General features: G+C 46.1%; 1 protein-coding gene across 1 annotated transcript in view; it reads left to right on the top strand.

Moving 5' to 3' along the window:
- LOC138371621 (nuclear cap-binding protein subunit 2-like) overlaps positions 1–26326 on the top strand; it is a 121095-nt gene that overhangs the window by 53272 nt on the left and 41497 nt on the right. Inside the window, exon 2 of the mRNA XM_069336578.1 lies at positions 23872–24065. Coding sequence (XP_069192679.1) covers positions 23872–24065 — 194 coding nt within the window. The remainder of the gene's footprint in view (positions 1–23871; positions 24066–26326) is intronic.

The raw sequence follows: 26326 nt of genomic DNA, 5'->3' as shown, positions 1-26326 counted from the left end.
CAGTGTCCGAACCCGGAGGTTTTCCCACGGCTCCGCCTCTTCCAGCAGATCAGACCGGAGCGTCACAGGTCTGTTTTGATCTTCTCCTCGAGTCTAAGCATATGGTATTTTTTACTCAAGTTTATCATCTCTATGGTGATCAGGTGGCTTATTAGTGTCCCACCTGCAGGCTTCGTCTCGACGGCAGTATGAAGTTGCCTGGCGGTCCTTCCGTTCCTTTTTGACTCTTCGTCGTTGTGCTTCGCTTTCGGTTTGGGTGGTGTTGGCCTTTCTCTCTCGGTTGTTCCAGGACCGTCATCTTATGCCTAATATTGTCTCCTCGTATCGTGCAGCGCTGGCGGAGCCGCTTCAGCTTGCTTTCGGTATTGATATTACTTCTGCACCTTTTTGCAAACTGTCTCATGCGTTGTTTCACCTCCGGCCTGCTCATGCACTGCCAGCCGTCCTGGTCTTTGGACAGAGTGGTCTCTTTCTCTCTTCTCCTCGGTTTGTTATGGCCCCATGGGTTCAGAATTGTTTCTCGAAGGCTCTTTTCTGGTTGGTATTGGCCTCTGGGGTTGGGTCGGGGAGCTTCATGCTCTCCTCCGGCTCAGGGGTTTCTGCTCTTTCAGTCTTGGTGATCGGTTTGTTCGTCTGCAGCCGTTTCCTTCTTTTCTGGCGAAGAATGAGACGTCTGCTTTCCAGAATGATCCTTGGTTTGTTGATGCTTGGTTGGTCAGGCCGGAGGTGCATCATCCTTTGTGTCCGGTTGCGGCCCTCTGCCGTTATTTGCTCGCCATGGCTTCTGTGTCCGGGGACGCACTTTGGGTTGATCCAGTTTCCCTCCTTCCCTGTTTGCGGGTGCGGGTTGTCCGCAAAGTTATTAAGGCTAGCCACCCTGCGATCTATCCCTGTGCCCATGACGTTCGTAACTTCGCTGCTCTTGTTGCTGTCTTTGGCAACATGTCCTGGGCTGAGATTCGTGCGCGGGGTTTTTGGCGGTCAAACAGGGTCTTGACTGCTCGCTTCCTCGTGAATGTTCCTGGGCCTAGTTGGGTCTGTGTCGCTTTGGGTTGGCGGGTGCAGCCAGTTGTCTTGACTTCGGGTTGAGGAGTGAGCAGCGACCGCCTCCCGGGTAAGTCCCTCTACTTTTCCTCTGTGGGTAGTTAGCTCTGGAGAGCCGAAGGAGCTCTCCCTAGAAAACCAGCATTGTATGTAATGAAACGCCATTTTCTGGGTGAGACCTGGAGGCTCCCCACATCCCTCCCTCCCCCGGTTGGCGTTTTTTTGCGTGTTTTGATGTCCAGCCTCAGAACTGAAGGGTGGATGGCTGGTGAGGGGGTCTGGGGCTCCTCCTTTCCCCTCCCAAGGAGGGGGGAGCTGAGCAGACAAGAGCGCGGCGATGTGTGACGTCATGCTTGTTTGCTAGTTTCTTTTTGGGGAGTTCTATCCACTTGTTCGGCTCTTTGTAGCAATTTTCACCAGAATAGGTGGTTTGTTTTGGGACGCTTACCTTTCTGGGTGCCTGACCCGGTCGATGGCAGACAGAATGCTTCCAACCCCATGAGGGGTTTCTATAAGCCATTGCTCCTCGTGCCTCTTCTGAGGGGGCTAGGTTCTGGCTGTGGTCCCCACTAGGCCCACAGAACTCCATACACATGACTGATGCCAAAGTCTGACATTAGCATATCAGCTTGGATAGCTCCGGGCAGCCTCCAGGTCTCTCCAGAACATGGCGTTTCATTACATTCAACGCTGTTTTTTTTATGGGTGCGGGGACAGAATGTGAAATTAAATGTTATATTAATAGTTTTAAAATGAATAAGATTTTCTGGAATGCAGTGGTACCTCAGCTTACGAATTTAATCCGTTCAGAGACGGTTTATAACCCGAAATTTCGTAAACCGAAGCAAATTTTCCCATAAGAAATAATGTAAATTGAATTAATCCGTTCCACACTCCCAAAAATATTAACCTCAAAGTAAATTTTATACCTAATTCACCCAAATTGTTAGTACTAAAGTACTGTACAGTACAACCTCGATTCAACGCACTATATGGGACCAACCCTGTTGCGTTGGATTCGTTGCAAGAGGTGACCTTCAAGAGGCATTTGCATCAGTGTCTTTTTTTTTCTCTTGTAAACAATAAAAATGCATTATCATATTATTTACTGTACCTATATATTACTACTCAACTAAAAAATACTGTTACAGTTGTTATTTACCTTATTGTTGAAGTTATGTCCATCTTGAATTCTCATGGAGTTATGAATGCTGTACAGTAAATACGTACTGTACTGTATTATGCTGTTAGCACTGTATTGATAAGTAGTTCTGCTGTATGTTGAGTACTACAATAGTTTATGAACACTATGTTACACAAAACATGCATGGTGTTGTGTGCACATGGATTAGCCCCGTCTACTGGCGCTGGAGTTGTGCCGCCAATAACATGAGTAATTTTTCAAATAGCAGATGTGAGAGGATGGCCTCTCAAGATTATCCCACAGCTGACTTGAATGACTCATTGCAGTGCACAGTGCACTGATCTCGTGCACAAGCCCCATCTCTGTTAACCCTGGATAGTAATCTGTCATGTTGGGTGTCCCAAGGATGCCCACATAACCAGGAATATGTAATGGCATGTACGCCTGACAGCTAGGTGGACAGCACTTCGGGTTCGTAGTCCTGAGGTTCCGGGTTCGATCCCCGGTGGAGGCGGAGACAAATGGGCAAAATGTTTGAGGGCTGTGATCAGAGGCAATGTATCAGTCTGGAGAAATGTCACAAGTGGAGTACCACAGGGTTCAGTTCTTGCACCAGTAATGTTTGTCTACATAAATGATCTACCAGTTGGTATACAGAATTATATGAACATGTTTGCTGATGATGCTAAGATAATAGGAAGGATAAGAAACTTAGATGATTATCATGCCCTTCAAGAAGATCTGGACAAAATAAGTACATGGAGCGCCACTTGGCAAATGGAATTTAATGTTAATAAATGCCATGTTATGGAATGTGGAATAGGAGAACATAAACCCCACACAATCTATATTATGTGAGAAATCTTTAAAGAATTCTGATAAAGAAAGAGATCTAGGGGTGGTTCTAGATAGAAAACTATCACCTGAGGACCACATACAGAATATTGTGCGAGGAGCCTATGCCACGCTTTCTAACTTCAGAATTGCTTTTAAATACATGGATGGCGATATACTAAAGAAATTGTTCACGACTTTTGTCAGCAATAAGAAAACAATATACTGGGTAATTCTTGCAACACCTCCAATGCCACCTTTCTTGATAGGCTTAAGCGAGTCACATCCGTTACCCCACACACTCAACACTTCTCCCTCCCTCCTTCCCTTCCCTTCCCCCTTCCCTTCCTGATCAACTCCCTCCCTCCTTCCCTTCGTGATCGACTCCCTCCTTCCCTTCCCTTCCTGATTGACTGTCTCCTTCCCTTAGTGAGGGAATTAAGGACAGTTGAACTGTGACCTTTAAGCAGTGTGTGTATATGGGATGTGGGGCGGGTGGGGTGAGGTGTATCGGTGGTGGGAGGAGGGACGGCTCACTCAGATAACCCTACACTCGTCACCGGTAGCCAGAATTGTTTTTTAAATTTTGTTTCTTAAATTCTGGATGTACAGTACATGATTATATATTTTTGGTTACAGATTTTGTTTAGCAATATTATTAGGATAATAAAAAGTTATAAAAATACTTCTTTCATGAATGCTTTATTGTATTAGATGGAAATTCTCAAGGCTGGCAATCTACTGCCACCTACAGAAGGATCTCTTGGAGAGGGAGGGAGTGAGGGAAAGTGAATGTGGGCGGGACAGAGGAAGTGAACAGCAGTGAGGGGTGACTCCCTCGCTTCTTGGTGGGAAGGGAGGGAGTGGTGTGGTGGTGTACAACCAGTGTTAGGCCACTTATCTGGCCAAACAACTGATTTTCCGGCTCCTATGGACATTTTGACCAGATATTGAGAACTATATCCGGTCACAATTTTGGCTGTACAGAGCAACACTTGGTTCCCACCTTTAGTTATCCGAAACGTCCAATTTCCCAATTGGGGTTGGAGAGTCATGCTACAAGAACAAAGTTCGGGTAGAAAGCGGTCCGCCAAACATTGCGCCGGCCCGTGGTGGTGGGTGGGAGATGGGCCAGTTTGCCCACTGACCGTGGGCGCCACCACTCTGAGTGCCTTCTACTCTGTGACTTCACAGATTCACGGCCTATTATTCCTATTATTTTGAATTGTCACAAGGCTGGAGTGTTCATTCTGTGATTTTATTTTACATATCTGCACAATCAAGAAACATCTGTGCACCATGTCGGCTCCAAATGCACGCACTGCGTCAGTGATAGCTGACTGGTGGGTGGATGGATGGGGGAGCTTAGATGGGATGCAGTATGAAAGAGAGAGAGAGAGAGAGGGAGGGAGGGAGGGGGAGGTAGGGAGATGTTAGGAGGTAGGCAGGAAGGGAGGAAAGTAGTGAGAAAGGATGGGAGAATTAGGGAGGGAGGGAAAGGCAGGCAGGCAGGCTGGCTGGCTGGCTGGCTGGCTGGCTGGCTGGCTGGCTGGCTGGCTGGCTGGCTGGCTGGCTGGCTGGCATGGCAGGCAGGCAGGCTGGCTGGATTCGAATTTAAATCCATATTCCCCATATTCGAATCCCGGATAATAGTGTGTCTACAGTACTGCCAGTGGTGTCCGACCCAGGAGGATACAGTGGAACACCTTCTTCTTCATTGCTCTCGATTTCACAGCGCTCACGTCAGACTACAGAGTGCCGTTTGTAGGCTGAATATTCCCCGCCTCGCAGTTCCCGTTCTCCTTGACGGGGCAGGTGCGAGAGACGAAGACGTCCGTCATGACATCCTTCCCCATACTTTCCACTTCATCCGTCATGTCTGTGGCCTGAAGAGACTGTAAAATATGTGGGTGAGGAGATTGTAGGATCTATGGCCTGAAGAGACTATAGGGACCCCATCCCTCCACTATTTCCCGGTATCGGGCAACAGGGGCACATCCGATCCAACGATCGTCGTCGCCCCTAACTCAACACAACAACACTACTTTCGCACTCGTGGCGCTTGAGCGCGTTACCAATTTTTCTCTCAAGTCTGAGCATTGGACTCGAGCACAAGTAGAACAATAAAATATATCTATAAAATTCATTTTTTATCCAATCTACTTGGGGATAGTTTCAAAATGCGCGCCTTTAAATTGCACACAATTTGATACCAAAATGAAAGATGTAACACGAAACTTGATGTCAGAACACTTGAAAGATTATAAATATGTTTATGCTCAAAATGTTAAAATACAGTGGCACCTCGACTTACAATTGCCCCTACTTAAAATAATTTCGAGTTATGATTTAAATTTCATCGAAAAAATGCGACTCGACATCTGATTGCTGTCGTCGACTTACGATATTTGTTGGTACACGTTCGGGTCGACCGATCGCATGGTTCCTGGTCACGCGGCCGACCTGCCTCAGTTTACTACAGCTGCCCACTTAGTGACAATCACGCCTATAAGAAATTTTGCTTTTGTGGTGATTTTTTGCATTTTGAACATTAACCCTTAACCCTTACACTGCTCAGGGGTCCTGGGGACATTTACACCCCTGTGTGCAAGAAAAAAAAAAAAATTTGAATTTTTTTCCGTCTTCTAAACATGTTAATTTGTCCCCCCTGAGCACGGAAAAAAATAAAAAAAAATTGTAGGTGACATATTGTGGGCGCAATTGACCGAGGAAGTCTGGCAAAAAGTGGGCGTTGACAGCGCGGTCGTCAGACCCGGTCAGCGTCACCCGCGCTGACAGATGGGAGTTGCCATAAAGATATTATTACTTAATTGTTTCAATGTCTCCGATTGATTTTTAATTAGTTTTTTTTGCAGTAATATTATTCAATAGTGTGTATTGTAATATATTTATATAATAAAAGTGGTGAATAATTGCTATACTCAAAAGTATGATGTGAATATTAGTGATTCAATTATTATGTTTATAAAACAATAAACATAAAGTTTTGCTGCTATTACACTCTATATACAGGTTATATATAAGTATCTGCATGTTTTGGTCACCATAACGAACCACTAAGTTGGTATTGAGAGTCGAAAAGCAACGAAGAGTTACCGCCACACACCAGCCAGCCACTCGCTGCCACTCCCTCAACACACGCACTAAACTTTCTTCCCCAATAATACTATTTGTGGTGTTATTACACTATATACAGACGTATTTTGTTCACCACAACTGTACAGCTAAGCTGATATAGTTAGTTCAGGCACTAAGAGTCGTCGCTATACACAGATGGCGGCTGGCGGCTCCCTCACTCATTCAAGGTCACACGCACTAAACTTTCTACCCCAACAATACTGATTGCAGTGTTATGACCCTATATACACATATTATATATAAATATCTACATGTTTTATGCACCGTAACTGTACATCTAAGCTTGTAGTGCGCCCAAAGATCATAGTGGCCACCCTCTAAACAGCTAGACGAATCGTGCAGACGACGTCACCTCCGTCGCCCATATGGCTCCTCCCAGCATAATCCTTTTGCTGTTATTACACTAATACACACATTATATATAAGTATCTACATTTGTGTTCACCATAGAGAACCACTGACCTGGTATGGTGAATGCAAACAATAACAGCTAGCCACACAGTCAGTAAACGATGCTGTCTCCCTCTATCTCTCAGCATCACTCCTCCCACAGCGCTAATTATTACAACAATCCTGCTATTATCACAACCCTGGTTATTTATATCACAGTCATGGGTCATCTGTAATATTGTCATCGCTAAATAATAACAATTATATATTTATTTTGACATTTTTCGGCGATGCTGTGGTCACAAGCTGAACAGCAATGCTGTTCGCTCATGCTGCGTGCGCTGGCCTTGGTTGCTCCAACAGTACTGTGCCTCTCACACCTGAGAATATTGCCCACAATTTTTTTTTTAAATGGCATCTGTTTACAAGAGCCCTGAGGAAGCTACTGTGAACCACATGTAGCCGCGGGCCATTTGAATCAGGCCTGGCACCCTATGGCGTATAAATACGCCATGCGCACCATGGGACATGTTACTCAGGGCGTATATATACGCCATGCGCAGTTTAAGGGTTAAATTGCGCATCGCATCATATGATGCTTTGACCGACTTGCAGTAAATTGCGCATCGTATCATAAGATGCTTTGGAGTACTACGCAAGATTTAAACGGCCCGCAGATACACGGGGTTCACCACACCTTCATCAGGGCTCTTGTAAACAGACACCATTTATTTTTAAATCGTGGGCCAAATTCCCGGGTGTTAGGGGCCTCAGTATTGAGTGAGCTACCAAGCCTGATGCACGCAGCATGAGCTCACAGCACTGCTGTTCAGCTTGTGACCACAGCATCGCCTAAAAATGCCATAATATACTTGTTCATGCTATAATGTAGCAATGATATTATTACAGAAGACCCCTGACTGTGATAAAACTGACCAGGGTTCTGATAATAGCAGGATTGCTGTGATATTTAGCACTGTGCTCCATGGAGGGAATAGTAATGCTGTGGGAGAGAGGGTAGTGGCGTTGTCTTCTGACTGTGTGGGGCCACCTATTATTGACTGCACTCACCATACCAGCTTAGTGGTTCGCTATGGTGAACACAAATGTAGATACTTATATATAACGTGTGTATAGAGGGTATAAACAGCAAGAGGAGTAGGTTGGGAGCTGCCATTTTGGTGAGGGCGGTGTGTCATCTGCACGACTTAGAATGTTGTTTACTGGTGACCATGATGGTCTTTGGGCACCATACCAATTTACTTGTACAAGTATGATGAATAAAACAGGTAGATACTAATATATAATGTGTGTATATAGCGTAATAACACCACAAACAGTATTGTTGGAGGAGAAATATTAGTGCGCCTGGCCTTGAGGGCAGCAGCCTCCAGCTGACTGTGTGAGTAGCTACGTCTTTGTGCCTTTACTCACCATACAAGCTTAGATGTACAGTTATGGTGAACAAAACATGTAAATACTTATATATAACGTCTGTATATAAAAGCAAAAACAGTATGGTGGGAGGAGAATGGTGGCAAGTTGGGTGAGGTGAGGGAGGGAGGGAGTGGCAGCCAGTGGCGGACTGCCACTGCCACTCAGCATACCAACTTAGTGGTTCGTTATGGTGAACACGAATGTAGATACTTATATATAATGTCTGTATATAGTGAATAAAAGCAAAAACAGTATGGTGGGAGGAGAATGTGGGCGAGTGAGGTGTTGAGGGAGTGGCTGGCTGGTACACGACGGTCACTCCTCGTTACTTTTTGACTCATAATAGCAACTTAGTGGTTCGTTATGGTGAACAAAGCATTCATATACTTATATATAACCTGTGTATATAGTGTAATAACCGATAAAGTATTTGTTCACTGTTTGATGAACATAATTGAATCAACAATATGCACACCATATTTTTAAGTACAGTGATGATTCACTCATTTTATTATATAAATATATCACACTACACACTATTGAATAATATTACAGCAAAAAAACTACGAAAAATCCATCAGAGACATTGAAATAATTAGGTAATTATCTCTTTGTGGCAACTCCGGCCTGACAGCTGGCGAGCAACAGACCGCCTGGGACGCACGCTGAGTCAGGCGCCTGTTTTTTGCCAGACTTCCCCACCCTATAGCGGGTAATATATGCCACTTACGATTTTTTTATTATTTTTCCCATGATCAGTGAACACAAATTAACAGGTTAGGAAGAAAACAGATTTTTTTTTTTTTTTGTATGCACCTGTGGGTGTCAAATGGTATATAGCCATACGCCATTTAAGGGTTAAAGTAATTATTATATATTACGCCATGAGTCCCAGGAAAGTCAGTACAGTACTAAGGCTCAACATATGAGATCCCATGTAAGGATGACCATAGAGCAGAAACAAGATATCATTCGTAAATATGAAGATGGTGTGCGGGTTGTTGGACTGGCTAGGCAGTACAACAAATCTCAGTCAACGATATCCACCATACTGGCTAAGAAAAAGGACATTATGGGTGCTAAAGTGATGCATCATTACAGACAAATGTTAAAACGAAGGAAAAAACAAATGTCTTTTGACAAATTTGTAGTGAGACAAACAAGCACTGAACCACAACCAGGTCCTAGTGGTATTCAGACAAAACGTAGGAGAGAGAATACCTCAGAGAAAACAACACTGTCTGATGTGATAATGGAAGGCGACTCCCCTTCCAAGCAGTAACAACTCTCCTCCTCCCCCCTCATCACCATCTTCCATATGCCATCAAGAGCCCTCCATAAAGGTAAGATAAAATTAGGTACTGTATTGTAGTTAGATGTATTGATACCTACCTACTGTATTGTAGGTAGGCGTCCTTGTGGGTGTGAGAGGGGAAGGGCCACGCGGTGCGAGCTCCGCAGAAAACAATATATATCTAGGGATATTTCAGTGATACAGGAACTAAACACAGTCAGATAACATTTAGAGTGTGTCTCAACATATTAACCAATATATCATAGTGATTACCATCCGACCAGTTTGTGTTCAAGGAAAAATAAGTGAAATTCGTGTGTAGTGAAGGCCTGCCCTCGTGGTGCCAGGAGGCCTTAGGCGATAGTTGCCAAGTCGTCAATAAATCACATCTCTCGCTATTGAAACATCAAGTAATCAGTGCCCATAGTGCTAAGCTCTCTATGCAAAACCTGTGTCTATTATAACAAAAATTAATATAACATATTTTAATATCAAGTGAAAAATTATACACAAAATAAGTCTGTTGTGTGTGTGTAAACAAGGGCCACTTGGAGGTAGGCCCACCCCAGTACCCTCTTGTGTGTGTATTCTTTCAAATAGTGTAACGTACTCAGGTAACTAGTGCCCAGACACAGAAACTAGACACCTCCGCTGTAAGGTAACTAGTGGGAAAATGCAAGTAATGTAATCTAATAAGTGAACAAAACAAATTAAAAGTGCGACACGTGGTAGCAACACTGGCCATCCATACAGCCTCCTCCAGGCCTGTCTCAAGTTGGTAAACACAACGGTCAATACCCACGGCCAGCACCCACGGTCAACACCCGCGGTCAACCCCCCCACCTTGTAAGACCTTGTAAGACCATCACCACTGAACAGAAGTGTCCAAAAATGGCTTTGATAAAAACGTGCATAGAATGCAACATGAAGGTAGATTACCAACAGAGCTTTCAATGCCAACTCTGTTCAGCAGCCATACACAAAAAATGTGCCAACATGACTAACAATTGAAGGAGAAATGGTCCCAGTGACCACTCTGTGTACTGGCTCTGCAAAAAGGATGATGTAACTTTTTTGAAATTGATGGAAATCCTGGATAAAACTCCCGCCGAAAACGGAGAATTACTAATTAATGCCTGCATAGCAATTTTTAATGTCTTCAAACAAACTGTACATGACACCAAGGTACAACCAGATGTGGCACAGAGCTTGGTGGCAGCGGCGCCTGAGCGGGGCGCGGAGTCGGGGGATGCCTGGGCGGGGCGCGGAGTCGGGGGACGCCTGGGCGGGGCGCGGAGTCGGGGGACGCCTGGGCGGGGCGCGGAGTCGGGGGACGCCTGGGCGGGGCGCGGAGTCGGGGGACGCCTGGGCGGGGCGCGGAGTCGGGGGACGCCTGGGCGGGGCGCGGAGTCGGGGGACGCCTGGGCGGGGCGCGGAGTCGGGGGACGCCTGGGCGGGGCGCGGAGTCGGGGGACGCCTGGGCGGGGCGCGGAGTCGGGGGACGCCTGGGCGGGGCGCGGAGTCGGGGGACGCCTGGGCGGGGCGCGGAGTCGGGGGACGCCTGGGCGGGGCGCGGAGTCGGGGGACGCCTGGGCGGGGCGCGGAGTCGGGGGACGCCTGGGCGGGGCGCGGAGTCGGGGGACGCCTGGGCGGGGCGCGGAGTCGGGGGACGCCTGGGCGGGGCGCGGAGTCGGGGGACGCCTGGGCGGGGCGCGGAGTCGGGGGACGCCTGGGCGGGGCGCGGAGTCGGGGGACGCCTGGGCGGGGCGCGGAGTCGGGGGACGCCTGGGCGGGGCGCGGAGTCGGGGGACGCCTGGGCGGGGCGCGGAGTCGGGGGACGCCTGGGCGGGGCGCGGAGTCGGGGGACGCCTGGGCGGGGCGCGGAGTCGGGGGACGCCTGGGCGGGGCGCGGAGTCGGGGGACGCCTGGGCGGGGCGCGGAGTCGGGGGACGCCTGGGCGGGGCGCGGAGTCGGGGGACGCCTGGGCGGGGCGCGGAGTCGGGGGACGCCTGGGCGGGGCGCGGAGTCGGGGGACGCCTGGGCGGGGCGCGGAGTCGGGGGACGCCTGGGCGGGGCGCGGAGTCGGGGGACGCCTGGGCGGGGCGCGGAGTCGGGGGACGCCTGGGCGGGGCGCGGAGTCGGGGGACGCCTGGGCGGGGCGCGGAGTCGGGGGACGCCTGGGCGGGGCGCGGAGTCGGGGGACGCCTGGGCGGGGCGCGGAGTCGGGGGACGCCTGGGCGGGGCGCGGAGTCGGGGGACGCCTGGGCGGGGCGCGGAGTCGGGGGACGCCTGGGCGGGGCGCGGAGTCGGGGGACGCCTGGGCGGGGCGCGGAGTCGGGGGACGCCTGGGCGGGGCGCGGAGTCGGGGGACGCCTGGGCGGGGCGCGGAGTCGGGGGACGCCTGGGCGGGGCGCGGAGTCGGGGGACGCCTGGGCGGGGCGCGGAGTCGGGGGACGCCTGGGCGGGGCGCGGAGTCGGGGGACGCCTGGGCGGGGCGCGGAGTCGGGGGACGCCTGGGCGGGGCGCGGAGTCGGGGGACGCCTGGGCGGGGCGCGGAGTCGGGGGACGCCTGGGCGGGGCGCGGAGTCGGGGGACGCCTGGGCGGGGCGCGGAGTCGGGGGACGCCTGGGCGGGGCGCGGAGTCGGGGGACGCCGCAGCAGAGTGCGGTCCCTGGCAAAGGGAAACCAACAATACAAGGCCCCAAAATCTGCTGGTATTACAAATGGGCTACCTGTAAGCATGGGGAATCGGGAAGAATAAATGGAACATGTACATACGATCACCCTAGAAAGTGCAGGAACCTCCTCAATACAGGTAAATGTACCAAAAGCTGTGAATTCTTTCACCCAGAAATTTGCAAGAACTCTTTGGACAGGAAAGAGTGCTTCAATGCTGAATGTCCAGCTTTTCATATAAGAGGTACCAGGCGAATAAAACCGACAGACTACCACTATGAAAACAGCCACTACTCCATCAACCAGGATAATTTTTTAGCAAGAGGAGGAGGAGAAGAATGGCTAAAAATGACCAGACTCTACCACCAACTCGGTCAAATGCTAGAGAGGACGCAAACACAGTGGCCTCCTTACCAGAGCCTCAGATATTAACACCAAGTAAAGCATCCAGCACTTCCACTAACACGATAACATCATTTATATTTGCCAACATCCAGGGTATAAAAACACGCAAATCCAACAAAGTTCACTTTATAGATGGTCTCCTTCATGAGGCAAATGCAGTGTTTGCAGCCCTAACGGAAACTCACACAAAGGACTACCTTGATGGTGAAATATGGATCTCGGAATACAATCTCTTCAGATGTGATAGGAAACACCGGCTTCAGGGTGGGGTCAGCCTTTACATCAAAGACACACTCATCTGTACTGAGCTGCTAAACACCTCAAATGATATGGTGGAAGTGCTGATAGTCAAAATAGAGATCCTAAATGTAGTTGTTGTCCTTGTATATAAGTTGCCGGAGGCAAATCCTCAGCAGTTTAAAGACCAACTAATGAAAATAGAGCACTGCTTGGAAAACCTCACAAATCCAGCTCCGAACATCATCCTGCTTGGGGACTTCAACCTACGGCACCTGAAATGGAAGCACCTGGCTAATACAGTAATATCAGAATGAATACCAGGAAGTAGCCTAAATGAACAGGCACATGCAAATGACCTGCTACGGATGTGCGATAAGTTTGCCTTAAACCAGCAAATAGTAGAACCAACTTGGAAGGAGAACACGCTGGACCTCATTTTCACTAATAATGATGAGTTGATCGGGAACATAATGATTACAAATACCTGTTGCTCAGATCACAACTTAATTGAAGTTCTGACAACCATGGGGAATGGACCTTCAAAACCAGTCCAGATTCCCGGTGGAGGAGATTTCAGCAAATTCAACTTCAATAATAAACAGATAAACTGGGAGCAAATAAACCAGGACTTCACAGAAATAAACTGGGAAGAACAGCTAGAAAATGCAAACCTGAACCAGTGCCTGGAAAAAATAAGCTCAATAGCACTAGAAATATGTTCAAACCGCATACCCCTAAGAAAAAAGAGAAAGAGATGCAGATTGGAACGGGAACGTCGTTCCCTATATAGGCGAAGAAAACGAATCGCGGAACAACTTGAGTCGCACCCTATCTCAAGAACGGCGAAGAAGGTTAGGTAGAGAAATAGAAACAATTGAACTCAAGCTACAAGAATCATACAAAACTCAGGAGAGGCAAAGAGAGCAAAAGGCCATCAGTGAAATAGAGAGAAATCCAAAATGTTTTTTCTCCTATGCAAAATCAAGATAAAAAACCACATCTAGTATCGGGCCCCTGCGAAAGGGAGATGGAACTTTCACCGATGACAACAAAGAAATGAGCGAGTTACTGAGGAAGCAGTACGACTCTTTTCAGCGAGCCATTAAATGCACTAAAGATTGATAACCCAAATGAATTTTTCATGGATATGATACCAACTTCAAATCATATATCAGACGTCGCTCTATCTCCACTAGATTTTGAAGAAGCCATAAACAGTATGCCTATGCACTCTGCACCAGGCCCGGATTCTTGGAACTCCATATTCATCAAGAACTGTAAAAAACCACTATCGCAGGCCCTTCACATTCTGTGGAGACAAAGCCTAGATACTGGCGTTATCCCTGACATACTAAAAACAGCAGAGATAGCACCACTTCATAAAGGAGGAAATAAGGCAGAGGCAAAAAATTACAGACCGATAGCACTAACATCGCACATCATAAAATTTTTTTAGAGTGCTAAGAAGTAAGATCACAAAATACTAGGAATCACAGCATCTCCATAACCCCGGACAACATGGTTTCAGAACAGGGCGCTCTTGCCTGTCACAGTTGCTGGACCACTATGATATGGCATTAGATGCTATGGAAGACAAACAAAATGCTGATGTAATTTACAGATTTTGCAAAAGCCTTTGATAAATGTGACCATGGTGTTATTGCACATAAAATGCGTTCAAAAGGAATTACCGGGAAAATAGGCAGATGGATCTACAATTTCCTGACTAACAGAACCCAATGTGTAATAGTCAACAAAATTAAATCCAGCCCATCAACCGTGAAGAGCTCAGTCCTCCAGGGTACTGTGCTTGCTCCAGTACTTTTTCTCATCCTCATATCGGACATAGACCAGAACACAACCTATAGCACTGTATCATCCTTTGCAGATGACACTAGGATTTTCATGAGAGTTGGCAACATAGAGGACACGGCAAACCTCCAATCAGATGTAGATCAGGTCTTTCTATGGGCTACAGAAAATAATATGGTGTTTAACGAGGATAAGTTACAGCTCATGCGCTACGGAAAAATTGAAAATATAAAAAGAGAAACCACGTACAAAACTCGGGCAAATCATAACATACCTTGAGGTGGTGATTCCGGGGCTTAGCGTCCCTGCGGCCCGGTCGTCGACCAGGCCTCCATAGAACGAAAAGGCAATGTAAAGGATCTGGGTGTACTCCTGTCGGAAGACCTTACCTTTAAAGAACACAATAAAGTAGCCGTCACAACTGCAAGAAAAATGACAGGTTGGATAACAAGAACTTTCCACACTAGAGATGCTATACCGATGATGATACTTTTCTAAACGCTTGTGCTCTCTAGAGTGGAGTACTGCTGCACAATGACAGCCCCTTTCAAAGCTGGAGAAATTGCTGACCTGGAGAGCGTGCAGAGATCCTTTACTGCTAGAATCCACTCAGTAAAACATCTAAATTACTGGGACCGACTAAAGAGCCTAAATCTGTACTCCCTTGAGCGCAGGCGGGAGAGATACATAATAATTTACACGTGGAAAATAATTGAGGGGCTGGTCCCAAACCTGCACACAGAAATAACATCACATGAGACCAGGAGGCATGGCAGGATATGCAGAATACCCCCGTTGAAAAGCAGAGGTGCAACAGGTACTCTGAGAGAGAACTCTATCAACATCAGAGGCCCGAGACTGTTCAATACGCTTCCACTACACATAAGGGGCATAACTGGCCGACCCCTCACAGTGTTCAAGAGAGAACTGGATAAGCACCTCCAAAGGATACCTGATCAACCAGGCTGTGACTCATATGTCAGGCTGCGAGCAGCCGCGTCTAACAGCCTGGTTGATCAGTCCAGCAACCAGGAGGCCTGGTCGACGACCGGGCCACGGGGACACTAAGCCCCGGAAGCACCTCAAGGTAACCTCAAGGTAAGGTAGAAAAAAAACATTGTATTCAGTATAAAATGTATTTGTATGTTAATATTTTGGAGGGTGGGGAATGGATTAACTCAAATCCCTTTATTTCTTATGGGAAAAATCGCTTCAACTTATGATATTTTGACTTACGATCCGTCTCTGGGAACGGATTAGCATCGTAAGTCGAGGCCCCATTGTATGTTAAAATTCTATTATGGGACTAGTTTTAAAATGTGCGCCTTTACATTGTGAACAATTTGATTCCAAAATGAAAGATGTAACATGAATATTTATGTCAGAACACTGGCAAGATATAAATAATTTTGTGATGATGAGCATCCAAAATTGAAATGTTTGTTAAAATTCTATTTATTGGGCTATTACAGGGGTACCTCGGTTTAAAAGTTTAATCCGTTCCTGGAGACAGCTCATATTCTGAAAACTCGTAAACCGAAGCTAATTTTCCCATAAGAAATAATGGGAAATGAATTAATCGGTTCCTGACTATCCAAAAACCTCACTTCAAACTAAATTTTATACCTAATTCATGTTAATCTACACTACAAAAGTATGTTCAAGTTATTACGTACCCTTGCTGATGACTGCTGTTGGCATATGAAAGATGGTGAGGAGGGGGGAGAAGGAGAGGTGTTACTGTTTGGAAGGGGAGTCCCCTTCCATCATAACATAAAGGCAGTGAGGACTTTTCTGGTGTGCACTCTCTGGCACGTTTTGCCTGCATACCACTAGGACTTGCTTGTTGCTCACTGCTTGCTTGTCTTACTAAGAATCTGTCTAAAGACACTTGTTTTTCCCTACATTTTAACACTTGTCTGTAGTAAGACATCACATTGTCATTTAAAAAGGTCAATGCAGTGGCCTGCTACAGCTTTATCTGGATGAGTTTTTTCAATAAAACTTTGCAGTTCTTCCCATATTTCACACATTTTCTTAATGAGGAAGGGACATCCTCTACTGCCTCTACTCACAACTATTTTCTTAGGTTGAACCTTACCACTGGCTTTCTTGGGACCCATTGTGCGATATATAATAACTTTTATGCTCAAATGGGCAAAAATCCGACAAAAAACTGTAATTCCTTGTGAAGAATTCAGGCGGAATAGTCACTGGGCGCGTGGCACTGGTAAATTGAGGGGCGATCGCCGTGCCACCCCGCCCAAGGTCAGCCTGTACGCGTATCAACACCCTCGTATTCTGAGGCAACGCTCGTATTCTGATGTAAATTGTCCGAGTAAATCCTGCTCGTAATCCGTAAAACTCGTAATCCGAGGTACCACTGTATTATGGGACTGGTTTTAAAATACGGGTCCTTATATTGCGAACAATTTGATACCAAGTTGAAGGACGTAATACGAAAATTGATGGTGTCAAACTGAACGAGTATACACATTAGGCTGCGGTGTGCAAATTGGTGCTAGTTCACAGGTAACTTTAGGCTTTGGTGCGGGGAGTCATGCCGGGCTATTGGACATTATATGCATATACACCTGCAGGGAATTTAATTGCAAGCACAGTGATATCAAAACGAACAACGTAGCACGAGAATTAAGGTGAGAAAATTGAAACGAATATACACATTTTACTGAATTTGTGCGCTCACGGGTAACTTGCCGACTTTAGGCTTTGCTGTGGGGAGTCGCGCTGGGCGCTTGGACATTATATGCATATACACCTGTAGGGAATTCTATTGTGAACTCAATGATACCAAAACGAACGATTTAGCATGAGAATTAAGGTGAGAAAACTGAAACTAGGAGCTGGCCGGCTAAGCGGACAGCACGCTGGACACGTGATCCTGTGGTTCCGGGTTCGATCCCGGGCGCCGGCGAGAAACGATGGGCAGAGTTTCTTTCACCCTATGCCCCTGTTACCTAGCAGTAAATAGGTACCTGGGATTTAGTCAGATGTCACGGGCTGTTTCCTACGGGTGGAGGCCTGGTCGAGGACCGGGCCGCGGGGACACTAAAAGCCTTGAAATCAACTCGAGATAACCCTCAAGATAAACGAGTATACACATTTCAGTGTCGCTGCGTGCTCACCCGAACGCTTGCCCGCACGCCGGGGGCATGATCTAAGCTTGCAGCGCACATGCTGGGAGCGCGAAAGTGTGAACCAAACACCAGCCAGAGTGGTCCACAGAAGTGAACAACTGAGTTTCAATGATTTTCGTTTACTGATTTGTGGCACACACATCTTTGTAAACTAATTTAAAGGCTGAAGTGTGAATAGCTAGCTAATGTTGAAATCTAATTATATACATTTTCTGTGATGAAACAAGACGAGTGAAGGTGGACAAATAAGGGAATACTGTACAGTAAACCTCACTTTACAGTGAGGTTTCACTCACTTTCGTTTGTGTCATCATAGTTCAGTGACCCATGACTTTGAATGTTTCAAATTAGTAAATCATTTCTAACACTGGTGTTTTAATAACTCTTTATTATCCTAATTAAACTAAACTAAAAAAGACCAAAAATATACTGTAATATGATAGATATCTGCTATTTGAGATATAATTCATGTTATTGGCGGCACAACTCCAGCTTGAGTGGACAGGTCTATTTCGTGTGCACACAACACCATGCGTGTTTTGTTCGATTTCGTCCCCACAGTTCAGTGACCTACGGCTTCGAAATACTGTCTCCACTCGATCATCCGGACTATATGGGAAGGACCCCTAGCCGGATTATCACATTTTTCCTATAATGGTACCTTTTCACCTACGAGTCCAAAAGTGACAATTTCCAACTACTTTTATACTACAAACAACATAGTTTGAATTGCCTTGCCACATATAATTATTAAATATTTAACTAGAAACCTCAACTTACCTTGTTGGTGTTCGTCTTCTTGATTGATGCCACACATCTTGAAGTTAAGAATTCTTAACAATTTACGTAACCTATACTAACACAACACTAAAATTAACACTTAAAATTACTGTACAGTTCATTAACCCTTAAATGGCGCATAGCTATATACCATTTGACACCCACAGGCACATACCAAAAAAAAAAAAAAAAAAAAAAAATTATTTTTTCTTCCTAACCTGTTAATTTGTGTTCACTGATCACGGGAAAAATAGTAAAAAAATCATAAGTGGCATATATTGCCCACTATAGGGCGGGGAATTCTGGCAAAAATCAGGCGCTGACTGAGCGTGCGTCCCAGGCGGTCTGTTGATCGCCAGCTGTCAGGCCAGAGTTTCCACAAAGAGATAATTACCTAATTATTTCAATATCTCTGATTGATTTTTCGTAGTTTTTTTGCTGTAATATTATTCAATAGTGTGTAGTGTGATATATTTATATAATAAAATGAGTGAATCATCGCTGTACTCAAAAATATGGTGTGCATATTGTTGATTCAATTATGTTCATCAAACAGTGAACAAATACTTTGTTGGTTATTACACTATATACACAGGTTATATATAAGTATCTGCATGTTTTGTTCACCATGACGAACCACTAAGTTGGTATGCTGAGTGACAGTGGCAGTGACTGGCTGCCACTGGCTGCCACTGGCTGCCACTGGCTGCCACTGGCTGCCACTCCCTCACCTCACCTCACCTGACTTGCCACCATTCTCCACCCACTCCATTCTCCATACTGTTTTTGCTTTTATATACAGACGTTATATATAAGTATTTACATGTTTTGTTCACCATAACTGTACATCTAAGCTTGTATGGTGAGTAAAGACGTAGCTACTCACACAGTCAGCTGATGGCTGCCGCCCTCAAGGCCAGACGCACTAATATTTCTCCTACAACAATACTGTGTGGTGTTATTACACTATATACACACATTATATATAAATATCTACTTGTTTTATTCACCATACTTGTACAAGTAAACTGGTATGGTGCCCAAACACCATCGTGGTCATCAGTAAACAACATGATAAGTCCTGCAGACGACGCTCCTCCCTCACCAAAATGGCGGCTCCCAACCTCCTACTCTCGCTGTTATCTCACACTATACACACGTTATATATGAGTATCTACATTTGTGTTCACCATAGCGAACCACTAAGCTGGTTTGGTGAGTGCAGTCAATAAAAGGTGGCCACACACACTCAAAAGACAACGCCACCATCCTCCCTCCCACAGCATTACTCCTCCCTCCATGGTGCACAGCGCCAAATATCACCACAATCCTGCTATTATCAGAACCCTGGTCAGTTTTATCACAGTCAGGGGTCTTCTGTAATAATATCATCGCTACATAATAGCATGAACAAGTATATTATGGCATTTTTAGGCGATGCTCTGGTCACAAGCTGAACAGCAGTGCTGTGAGTTCATGCTGCGTGCATCAGGCTTGGTAGCTCACTCAATACTGAGGCCCCTAACACCCGGGAGTTCGGTCCACGATTTTTTTTTTAAATGGCGTCTGTTTACAAGAGCCCTGATCAAGGTGTGGTGAACCCCGTGTATCCGCGGGCCGTTTAAATCTTGCGTAGTACTCCAAAGCATCACATGATGCGATGCGCAATTTACTGCAAGTCGGTCAAAGCATCATATGATGCGATGCGCAATTGAAGGGTTAAGCAAAGTTAGTTTTGACTGCCAGCTGCTGAAGCCTCACTGGTTGAAGGCATTTGGGTTGCCTGTGAGGCCTCGCATGTATGCGCCTCACTTGTTGAAGCGCTTGCATGTCCTCACTTGTTGAAGCGCTTGCATGTCCTCACTTGTTGAAGGCGCTTGGCTTACCTGTGATGCCTCACTTGCTAAAGGCGCTTGCTTGCGCCTCACTTGTTGAAGGCACTTGGCTTGCCTGTGAAGCCTCACTTGTTGAAGGCATTTGGCTTGCTTGTGACGCCTCGCTTGTTGAAGGCGCTTGCTTGCTTGCGCCTCACTTGTTGAAGGCGCTTTACTTGCCTGTGGCGCCTCACTTGTTGAAGGCATTTGGCTGCCTGTGACGCCTCACTGGTTGAACAACACATAACTTGTCTTTAATTGCTAGGACAACCTTCTTCCTCTTAACACCTCCAGAACGATTGATGCTGCTACCAGACATAGTCTTGGCCAAAAATGTTCAAAGTTACTCTGAAAATAAAAAAGTTATTTAAAAAAATATTTCACTAATGGCACAGCACTGTGTATAACACGAGGGATGGACGCACATGGGTTGACCAGTGTTGGACGGGTCCACTTGGGGTGGGGCAGCTATAGCGCGTTACGTAGGCCGTCAGGAGGAAAAAAAAAAAACTCACAATATTTTTGAAGGAAACTTCAGCCTGTGCACATTACTTTTAGGAAACTTATTTATTTGTTATTACATAATTACTAGTACTTATTTCATTTGTTTTTGGCTATGATTAAGTGTTCTAAAATTAATGGTAATTCCTGTACCCAGGTGATCCCTTCCGACGCACCCCTCCCACCCTCCCAACACCACCCACCCACCCAACCCCCTCCTCCACCATGCGTCTAGAGCCACAGACGGGATTAATACGGTATGGCCGAATATTCATCCGGCCAAACCAGCTTTTATCCGGTTCCTGTGGCCATTTTGGCTGGATATTGTGATAACTTTATCCGATCACGATTTTGGCCGTATAAGGGCGTTTTCCGGATGTTTGAATCCCGGATAATCGCGGGGTTACAGTAATAAAATTAATAAATCAATTCTAAAATAAGTATTTTTTTATAGCTCTTATTATTATAATAATAATGCTAAATTAAATATATAACCCAAAATATATAATTTGATGTAAATCCAATATTTGAGAGAAATTTATGTTACTGGATCTGGCTTAAACACCAGCCTACTGTAGGGTGTATAGACCTAGTCTGCATTTGTACAGTAGGCACCCAGTGCCCTTAGTTTTGTCTGCGATTGATGTATTTATCCGCCGGTGGAAGAATAATTGTGAAATTTACCATTTTTTGACTACAGCTGAACTGTTATACAACAAAATGTCTCAGGGGTTTACTAATAGTGCCTTATTAATGCCAAGAATGGAGCAATATTTTGCAAGAACTAGTAGCAGAAAATTAACCAGCATGAACACAGCCGTACCCAGTACGAGCACAGCCGTACCCAGTACGAGCACACCAGCACGAGCACAGCCGTACACCAGCACGAGCACAGCCGTACACCAGCACGAGCACAGCCGTACACGAGCACAGCCGTACACGAGCACAGCCGTACACCAGCACAGCCGTACACCAGCACAGCTGTACACCAGCACGAGCACAGCCGTACACCAGCACGAGCACAGCCGTACCCAGCACGAGCACAGCCGTACCCCAGCACGAGCACAGCCGTACCCCAGCACGAGCACAGCCGTACCCCAGCACGAGCACAGCCGTACCCCAGCACGAGCACAGCCGTACCCCAGCACGAGCACAGCCGTCCCCCAGCACGAGCACAGCCGTCCCCCAGCATGAGCACAGCCGTCCCCCGGCACGAGCACAGCCGTCCCCCGGCACGAGCACAGCCGTCCCCCGGCACGAGCACAGCCGTCCCCCAGCACGAGCACAGCCGTCCCCCAGCACGAGCACAGCCGTCCCCCAGCACGAGCACAGCCGTCCCCCAGCACGAGCACAGCTGTCCCCCAGCACGAGCACAGCCGTCCCCCAGCACGAGCACAGCCGTCCCCCAGCACGAGCACAGCCGTACCCACAGAGAAAGATCAGGGAGTTGATATCACGCCAAATCTGTCTCCTGAAGCCCACATCAAAAGAATAACGTCAGCGGTCTATGCGAGGCTGGCTAACATCAGAACTGCTTTCAGAAACCTGTGTAAGGAATCCTTCAGAACCTTGTATACCACATATGTAAGGCCAATCCTGGAGTATGCAGCCCCAGCATGTACCTTGTAAAGCACAAGACGAAGCTGGAAAAAGTTCAGAGGTATGCCACTTGGTTAGTCCCAGAACTAAGAGGCAAGAGTTATGAGGACAGACTACATGAACTGCACCTCACATCGCTGGAAGACAGAAGAGCTAGGGGAGACATGATCACCACATACTAAATTCTCAGGGGAATTGACAGGGTGGACAAGGATGGACTATTTAACACGGGTGGCACACGCACAAGGGGACACAGGTGGAAGCTGAGTACCCAAATGAGCCACAGAGACATTAGAAAGAACTTTTTCAGTGTCAGAGTAGTTAGTAAATGGAATGCACTAGGAAGTGATGTGGTGGAGGCTGACTCCATACACAGTTTCAAATGTAGATATGACAGAGCCCAGTAGGCTCAGGAATCTGTACATCAGTTGATTGACAGTTGAGAGGCAGGACCAAAGAGCCAGAGCTCAACCCCTGCAAACACAACTAGGTGAGTACCCAGCACGGGCACAGCCGTACCCCAGCACGGGCACAGCCGTACCCCAGCACGGGCACAGCCGTACCCCAGCACGGGCACAGCCGTACCCCAGCACGGGCACAGCCGTACCCCAGCACGGGCACAGCCGTACCCCAGCACGGGCACAGCCGTACCCCAGCACGGGCACAGCCGTACCCCAGCACGGGCACAGCCGTACCCCAGCACGGGCACAGCCGTACCCCAGCACGGGCACAGCCGTACCCCAGCACGTGCACAGCCGTACCCCAGCACGGGCACAGCCGTACCCCAGCACGGGCACAGCCGTACCCCAGCACGGGCACAGCCGTACCCCAGCACTGGTACAACAGCAGCCAGCACCAGCTCAGAGGCAGCTGAAGCAAACACAGCCGCAGCGAGCACCAGGAAAGCTGATGCAAACATCTGAGAACATCGTGTGTGGAGTGCACAGTTAGAATAAGTGTTAAATTTATATACATAGTGTTAGTGTTCAAATTAAGGTTGCAGTACAGAAATTTTAGTGTAAAGTAGTTTTCATAAACTGTATTGTAGTACTCAACATACAGCAGAACTTCTTATCAGTACAGTGCTAACCGCATAATACAGTACAGTACGTATTTACTGTACAGCATTCACATGAGAAATCAAGATGGACATAACTCCAATAATAAGGTAAATAACAATTGTAACAGTATTTTTTAGTAGAGTAGTAATATATAGGTAAAGTATATAATATGATGATGCATTTTTATTGTTTATAAGAAAAAGACACTGACGCAAATGCCTCTTGCAGGTCACCTCTTGCAACTATTCCAACGCTCCAGGGTTGGTCCCATATAGTGCGTTGCATCGAGGTTGTACTGTATAGTGTTATGTTGGGACATATTCCTTTAGTGTAATCATTCTTCCTATTCCTTATTATGCTGAAATTTTTTTTTATTTACCTTAATGTGTGAAGGTTTAAAGTTAAAACTGGTATCATGATGTCCTAAGATAGCATTTTTAAAGTATATTTTTGTTTTTTACAGGGTTCGCGTTCAGATCAGGAGCATCTGTTACGCAACTCCACCACACTGTACGTTGGCAACCTGTCCTTTTACACCACCGAAGAGCAGCTCTATGAATTGTTTGGGCGTGGAGGAGATGTAAAGCGCATTGTAATGGGCCTTGACAAATTTAAGAAGACACCATGTGGCTTCTGCTTTGTTGAATATTTCACCAGGTGTGTGACTGTGCTGATGACATTTTCTCTATTACTTAATGTAAACAGCCTTTCTTCTATGAACTTTTTCTTTACAATTTGTATGAAAATTTATATTTTAATTCAGAGTATTTTTCCTACACAATATTGACACTCCTAAACTTTGCCGAGCAGAAACTTAAATGTATCTAATTGGTCCCCATTGTGGTGGCTTCAGGAGTAGCAGGGAAAAGGGTACACAGTTGGTAACGTTCAGAGGCAGCCAGCACTGTGCCACTGGGAAAAGGACAACAAAACAAGCAAATTACAATTGTTGGTAAACTGGCTTGTTGCTAGTTAACAAGTGTTGTATACACCTAATCCAATTGTTTATGCTGATGAGAATTTTTACAAGTGGCAATGAAAGTGGAATCTGATTGGATACAGTATGTTGCATAAAATTATATTAATATTTAATTAATTTAGCTTCATTAACCACTTAACTGCGCCAACCGAGTATTCTTGGTCGGCGGGAAACTGCGCCAACCAAGAAAACTATTTTTTATTTTTTCGGTACCAATTCTAAATGTGTACGAGGTTGGTTGTGTACGAAATGAACTCTTAGGACCTCCAGTGAGAGGCAGCCATCTTGGAAAAAATTCCCAGAATGCCCTAGGGCTGCTGGCTGGGTTAGTACTGAATGAGCAACCATGGGTGGCGCAAGCTCCTCTGGCTCCCAAACACCTGTCTGATGCGGTGTTGGAAGATAACGCTCTGTTGGTGAAATTCAAACCTTATTGTTTGAAGAACATAATGGTCATAATATTGGTGAAGCTAGGTGCAATAAGGATCTAACACAAAGGTCGGATGCAAGTGATACAGCACCTATGAGGAGGATACAGCGAGCATATCCAGTTGTAGCTCTGAGCGTCATCCTTGCAATCCTATGCTATCTCCAGTTTATTTAGATGATACATTGATGAATCGTTTTCTGCGTTCAGTGATGATGCATCTGATACAAGTAGCATAGATGAACAGTGTTAGCGGCTTCCATGGTGGTGTTTTTCATAGATATTTTCAAGAATACCTGAATCTCTTCCTAACTGACGGACACTCTTTGAGGCTAGCTGAATCTCTTCCTGTGTGGGACCATACAAAGTGATCTTTTCAAGACTACCTTACAAATTGATCTTCTATAATCTTTTCAATACTACCTTATGTTTTACAAGCTTGGTTACATACAACCTACAAGTACTAGAGCCAAGGATGTACATGAGTGCGTTATTTGCAAGCACACAGAATGAAGAAATAGGAAGCGAAAATTTATCTGTACCTGGTGCACTGAGAGCGAAGTCGGGCTGTGTACCATGGGCTACTTCGTTGATTATTACTCACTTCTGAAGTACTGAGTGTGTAATACAGTGTGTTACCGTGTAAATAGTGTGTGAAACTGTACATATTGTAATTTTAGTGAATTTTTAACAGGTAATATTGTGACAATAAACATTGTGGACACATTACTGACACATGTATCACAGTTCCATGGAACATTATGTACATTCTACTGTATACATATTGTAAAGGACACAAATATGCATCATATATGATAAAAAAAAAACACATTGGAAATACATAAAACAAATAATTGAAAATATATTTGTGGCAACACCCGGTGTTTGAATGGCCCGCGTGACAGTATCTGGGCGATTCACGCACGAGCGACCAGGCCCTGATGACGTCACAGCGCACCTTGTCCACGTCCCCACAGCCAAAGTAAGTGGAATTTGGTATTTATTTTTACATAGACATGTTCAGAGAAGGGAATTTATCATTTTACGAAGAAAAAATAATTTTTTGGGAACACTTTATTTCATACGCACCGGGGGAATAAACTCGGCACAGCATGGTGGTTAAAGTTTCTGATGGCCGGTATCGTGTCTGCTTGACTAGTTCATTATTCATATTAACTCGCTGCCCTAAAAAGGCTTGGTTTCCCAGCTGAATTGAGTCCATAACTTGTTACATGTAAGTGCTAACATGCCTGGCATTGAAAACGTGTGGAAAGCACAGTAAAAGTTTTGCTACTTTCAAAATGCTAGATAACGCTTACCAGAAACTCTCTCCAGGATTTTTTTTTATAATATATAGATTGTGGCATAACCCTTGGGCTGCTCATGGAATTAGAGCCTGCAACATGCCCAGTTGCAAAAAAAAATTGTCTTATAAAAGTTTTCATTTGTGTTCCCTGATCACTGGAAAAATAATAAAAAAAACGTAGGTGGCATTTTGGCCGCAATAGTATG

This window comes from Procambarus clarkii, chromosome 36 (genome assembly GCF_040958095.1).
Source record: "Procambarus clarkii isolate CNS0578487 chromosome 36, FALCON_Pclarkii_2.0, whole genome shotgun sequence".
Lineage (NCBI taxonomy): Eukaryota > Metazoa > Arthropoda > Malacostraca > Decapoda > Cambaridae > Procambarus > Procambarus clarkii.
This window is presented reverse-complemented; position numbering and strand designations above follow the sequence as displayed.